The sequence below is a fragment of the Impatiens glandulifera genome, unplaced genomic scaffold, assembly GCF_907164915.1.
Source record: "Impatiens glandulifera unplaced genomic scaffold, dImpGla2.1, whole genome shotgun sequence".
Taxonomy (NCBI): domain Eukaryota; kingdom Viridiplantae; phylum Streptophyta; class Magnoliopsida; order Ericales; family Balsaminaceae; genus Impatiens; species Impatiens glandulifera.
Genome location: NW_025919276.1, coordinates 11,808 through 18,235, shown reverse-complemented (window position 1 = coordinate 18,235; position 6,428 = coordinate 11,808). Strand labels below are relative to the sequence as shown.

At 31.2% G+C, this 6,428-nt stretch overlaps 1 protein-coding gene across 1 annotated transcript; it reads left to right on the top strand.

Moving 5' to 3' along the window:
* Positions 1-2,587: 2,587 nt before the first annotated feature.
* Positions 2,588-3,706, top strand: LOC124917756 (chromatin remodeling protein EBS-like). Its single transcript, XM_047458085.1, has 5 exons — positions 2,588-2,708; positions 2,811-3,153; positions 3,236-3,304; positions 3,505-3,589; positions 3,680-3,706. Exons 1-5 carry the CDS (start codon positions 2,588-2,590, stop codon positions 3,704-3,706), a joined length of 645 nt encoding a protein of 214 aa, XP_047314041.1.
* Positions 3,707-6,428: the final 2,722 nt, after the last annotated feature.

Below are 6,428 nucleotides of genomic sequence, written 5' to 3'. Positions count from 1 at the left end.
AGATGATAGAAATATGTCAATAAATATATGGCTAATGAGTTCTTGAGTGTATAATAAAGCTTCACATCAAAAATTTCGGAAGAATTGCATCGATTTATCTTAGCATGGAGTAATTTTGACAAATAAACTATATTGAAAATTGCAAAATAGTATTACTTGTTTATTTAAAGAACACAATTTCAAATATAATAGAATATATTACTAATTACCTTAGTCGAGACGTAATATTGGCCCCCAACAACCTTTGTATGTAAAACAAATATATATAAAATTTATCTTACTATTAAAATTATTAGTTAAATAAACCCTCATCAACTTGTTCAAATGTGTTCACGTTTTTTCCTTGTTTATGTTTTTTTAAAAGGGTGGGATTTTATTTAAAATATTTAGTAGGTGTAGATAATGATCTCGTGAGTAAAGGTAATAACTGTTTGGAGTAATATTTTCATTACAATAAATTCAATTAGACTCACGAGTGAATAGTAGACTAAATAATATGCAATATTTTAAAACAATGTCATACCCATTGAAACAATACAATTTTGACTCTTATAATTAAAGATCCTTTGGGGATGATAATTGATATTCAAAAACTCAATATTCGTTAGTATGTCTCGGCCAAACTAGGTATGAATAGTTATAATCGGAGATCACACAATCGAAGATGTGATCGAAGATAGGAATTAACTATACAATCTCGTTGGCTTCTGGGTAGGTCAAAGATGAATGATAGCAGATAACCGTGCCAAACCAGTTCCAAAAATTAAACAAATATTATATATATTTAAAATTATCATAATTTTAGAGCACATTCTCCTTGCTCTTCTCCTTGTATTCATCTTTTTATTAAAAATTTAACTTAGTTTTGAGTTTCAGATCTATTCCGTCGGATAATAAACACATTTTCTTGTTGGTCATCTATTTAACGTAGTGGTCTAATTCGCTTCTATTATAAATTTAAAATTATTTTTGTTCTATAGGTGTGTAAATTCACAACGAGTATAATAAAATTTTGGGTATCTATCGAGTTTAGGATACAAAAATTAGAGAATGAACTAGCATAACCTGGAACGACATTAAATAGTATTTTCTAGTTCGGGTGGAGGAAAGATTAATTAAGAATCCCGTAAGGCACCTTAGATTCATTCTCAATAAATTATAAAAAAAATCTCACCATAAATTAGTTTTTCTAGTTTGGAAAATAAATTTGAAAATCTTTTAACTTGTGTTACTAAAAAATGAATTATTTAAATCAATATTTGAATTAACAATTTTTTAAAACCGAGCTTATAGGCTATAAATTATAGCAATATTTTGTGATTTATCTAGGTGTATGTATAATGTTTACATAAACATAAACGTGAAGAATTAAAGTTACACACTTTAAAAATAAATAATAGCTAATTTTTAATTTTTATTTAAATTTTGAATAATTTAAACTCTGAGTAACTAATGATAAATTTAAGAAATATTTTTCCAAAAAATCGGTATGTTATTTTATAACTTTAAAATACGTGGTTCGACCTGCAGTCTAACCGGTCCGACCGCGAAATAGTTGAGTGGGCTGTTCGGCTTTTAACTTGAATAAGGTCACCTTCGAACTAGTTAAAATTTGGTCTGATCGGACCGGACAGTTTGACAGAAATCTAAACTGAAAATTTTCTATCATCTCTTCTGTAAGACTATAATGTAAGACTGTTACATCTTCTCTGTCTAATGCCTCTCTCTATTTTGTACTTCTCTATCTCTATGTCTATCTATCATCATCATGTGTACCTCTCCTTTATAAACCGGACAAATTAATTCAAATGTAAGATCAAAGGTCAAAATAAAAATCAAGAAAAATTTTAGATTCAAATGTTTTGAAGACGCGGAATAAGATCAAATTCATAGAAGAGACAAAAATTTCTCTAAAATGCTAGATCTAGAAAGTTTTCTCATAGAGTAGACACACTAGAATCCAAATCTCAACTGGTTAAAAGAAATGAAGCAGAGTATTAATCTAAATCTAAGATGACGATCCTTCCTCAACAAATCATAGATCTAACTAACGCAACGAATCGCACCAAAAATACGTACAATAATTTGAATCTATAAATAAATAACAAAGAGAGATGAATCGAGAGATTTGATTACCTTGTTTACAAACTCATATAGATTACAAATTACAGATTAACAATTCAAGATAAACAAAAGGGAGAGACGAGGGGTTTTCAACCATAGTCAATTTATTTTTAAATTTAAAAACCGGTTCTGATTAAACTGGTTAGACCGATCTTTGTCTAAAAAACCGGGTGGAGGATCGGAACGGTTTTCAAAACGTTTTATTTATATTTTCATCCTATCAAAATAAACAATTATTTCTCATCTATATCCAAAACCATTATCCCTTTGGTGTCGTACCCATATAGCCAATTTCTAGGGTTTATCCCATGGCCGCCGTACCCATAAACAGCTATAGACAAATTTCTAGGTTTTATCCCATGGTCGCCGTCAATTTAAGTACAACATAAGAGAACAATAGACCATTTATTCTTTTATTCTCCTACCCTACCCTACCCTTACTCTCCTCACTTTCTCTCACTAGATGGCCAAAATCAGACCAGTCAAACGCAACTTAGACTCCTACACCATCAGTGACACCAACACAGTCGTCAAACGCAACTTAGACTCCTACACCATCAGAGGCACCAACACAGTCGTCAAACGTAATTGAATCTATCTCATTTTTATATGATTGTTGATGTCGATTTTCTTCTCTTTTTGTTTTTATGATATCTTAATTTCTACATTATGGTTTATTTCTGAAGCTGGAGATAATGTACTGTTGCGATCACCCGAGAGCAATACTACTCCTTATGTGGCTAAGATAAAGAAGATCCAGATAGACAATGGAAATGACGTGACAGTTCAGGTAAGGTGGTATTACCGGCCGGGTGATTCCATCGGAGGTCGTAAACAATTCCATGGTGAGAAAGAACTGTTCTTGTCTGACCACTATGACATTCAGAGTGCTTACACGATTCAAGGTAAGTGTATGGTTCATTCTTTGAAGAATTACACCCAGCTAGAGAACGCTGGAGCTGAGGATTACTATTGTCGATTTGAATACAAAGCTGCAAACGGTCTTGTTTTACCTAGCCGCGTTGTAGTGTAAGTATATATTGTGTTTGGTTCTGTCTAACTTGGTATATATTTTGTAGTTTCTGTGATTAATTGATCTTATATTTTTAAGGTATTGTAAATGCAAATTGCCCGAAAACCCCGACCTTCTAATGGTGCAGTGTGAGGAATGCAAAAACTGGTAATAATATGTGTAGGTTTTCAAAACATTTGTTGATATATATATATACCAAATGAATTTTAGGGTTAGAATTTGGAACACCATTTTTGGGTAATTAGTAATGTGCTCTATAATTGAGCTTAAGATTTACTTCTTTTTTTAGTGTTATGTTTTACTTGTTCAAATGTGAGATGTTATTATCTACCTTTCTCTTTCTGTAGGTACCATCCTTTTTGTGTTGATATGACTAATGATCAAGCAAAACATTTACATCTTTTTATTTGTTCTAATTGTAATGGAGCGGAGGTATTCACTTTCCAATGTAATGTTTTTTTTGTTGTTATTTATCTTATTGTTGACACAAACAACTAAATATATAATTCTTTTGTCATACAGGATAAACTTAAAAGACCAATGAAGTGAAGTGATGTAGGCATGCTCAAATGTGAAGTGAAGTTTATTATTATGTATTCTAATAAATCATGGTAGTGTCTTGTTTGATATTTTAAGTTGTTGGTGTGCATGTATGGTTTATTTGCATAAATTATTTTATAAGGTGTTGGAAACAATTTTTTCATTTAAATTTATGGATTATGACTATATATTTATATTGATGTTTTTCCTGATGTTTGGCTTCTAACATTAATTTGTTCTAAATGTAAATCTTGATAGAAAAAAATTAGGGCAGGTGATGTTCTTGATTTATAATATATGTAGATGATGAGTAAGATGTACCTAATCTAAAGGCTTATATGTAAAACACATGTTATATTAAGTGTTATTGTTATTTGCCTTGAAGGACAAAATTCTGATTCATGTTGTATGGTGGGATATTAAAAGAATTTTTTTTATTAATAATAAATATATTCTACTTAGAAACTTATTAAAGTACAGTACGTCTACATTAACACAAAAGAAAGATGGTCGTTAAATAAAATACTTAAACTCAAAAGCAATGTTGCAGGTTTGTACAATATTCGATTAGGAGACGGGAGAGGCATATTGTTCTGGCACGATCCCTGGTTCAAGAACTAGCCACTCGTTCACAAAGAAGAATTTAAAAACACACGAATTAAAAGGGACTGTTCAACAATTAAAGTTAGAGACATCAAAGAAAGGGCTTTGGAACTCACTACTAAGTAAAATTCCGGAAAGGCAGAGAATTATTGACCACATACATAGTACACACTTCTAAGAAAGACTTGACAATCACAAATGGATTGTAGAAGAAAATTGAAAATTGGTTTCAAGTAGGGCATGGGACGCCATTCGAGATAAAGAATAGAAGGTAGATTGGGCTCTCCTGGTTTGGTCGACAAAGATTATACCGTGACATCAGTTTATCCTATGGTTCACTTTCTGGGAAAGACTCAGAACTAGAGATCGAATCAGCAAATACATGAGTATCGCACATGTGAGCTGTCTTCTGTGCAATAGGAATGAAGAAACGATCGATCACCTGTTTGGTAGCTGCCATATCGTTTCAAAAATTTGGGACTGATTCACCAGAAGCTTAGAGTTGACCAGCTTTCCGAAGAACTAAAAGGAGATCAAAGAAACAACAATTCTCAAAGCCAAAAGCATCCGATTCAATTCGAACCTACACAAGTGTTTATTTGGAGCAGCGGTCGGGAACGCGGAGACGGATTCCAAAGACAACATAATTGGAATATCATAAACTAGTTTAGAAAATCTAATTGTGAGATAACAATTTGCGATTATTTTTTGTTTTAATTTATTTGATTGTTATGAAACCAAAATCATCTCTACTAGAATGATTCACAAAACTCTTGGTCTTTTAGGGATAATCTATCATTTTGGTTAAAGATAATGTTTAGAAAGAAACTCAAAAATTGATGTGGAAACAGTTTTAATAATTTGTAAATTGAATTTCCAACTTGTTTTGATTTATCAAACATAAACAAATTTTTTGATTTCCTCCTCTCAACAATCCTTGCATGGTTTTTACCCACACACCTATCCAAACAATGGTCTTGGGATTCTAGATCATCAATTTCTCATATCCACCTTTGTAGAACCATATGACCCACTTCATAGTCTCCCTTTGTGTCATTCTTGGATTTTACATTAATCTTGTCTTCATCCTCATCGACTAGCCGACAATTTGGCCTATTCCAAACCATCACGAACTATAAGGAACAAGTGACATGCCTCTATCTTCTCCATCTCATCTTCATTCTTTGGTTAGTCTCCCTAACACGTTGAAGTAAACTACCAGTTAAATACACTCTCTTGCAAAGGACATGAAAAACCTATAAACATCTTTTTGTAGGTAACTTAGTTGATCAACTTGAAATAATTTTCTGCACACGCCTTTATTGATTATCATTTCAAACGACCCATGATTTCTCCAACGTGTTTATGTCCATCTTCTTTTTAAGCATATACATCAGTTCTCAAATAGTTTCTATGTCTTTGAAAGCAAAGGGCCCTTACCTTCAACTTTTTTTTGGAAAATACAAAAAAATTAATAAATCTCTTTCAATTTCATATTTCAAATAATTTATCAAGGAATTTTTTTTATTTTCTACTCTTAACTCCAAGTTATATGTTGCATATAGAAATTTCCCATAATAAAACATCAGTCTATCTAGAAAATCAAACATTCAGCTAGTGCATGCATGTGTATGCAAAATGATGTTTATAATTTGGTGCGCTAGTCATTACCTTTTTCTGAATCCCCATAAACAAGTCTTGTTCTGTAGTACTTAAATTCTCCCTATAACAAATCAACACACTCCATACATTTTCATATATATTACTATATAGTATTTTATACATGGTTAAAACAGTTGTGGATTAACAAGTGAGTAATGGAGAGAAGTTAAGTTTATTAATTTCTTTTGCATGATATACTTTCCTTAATTAACTCATAGTTCATATGTTTCTTTTACTTCTTTCCTTCTTTTTTTTTTTATCAATTTTGAAACATTAAAAAAATTGAATATATAGCCTTGCCAACTGAAGATTTTATTATTGTAACTAATTTTCTTTTGAAATGTAACATTCTTTTTTTTTTGTTATTTATCTTATAATTGGCACGAATAACTGAATAATTCTATTGTGGGGATTCTAAACCATGAATAAGTGAAAGAGGCATGCTGAAATATAAAGGCAGGTATTA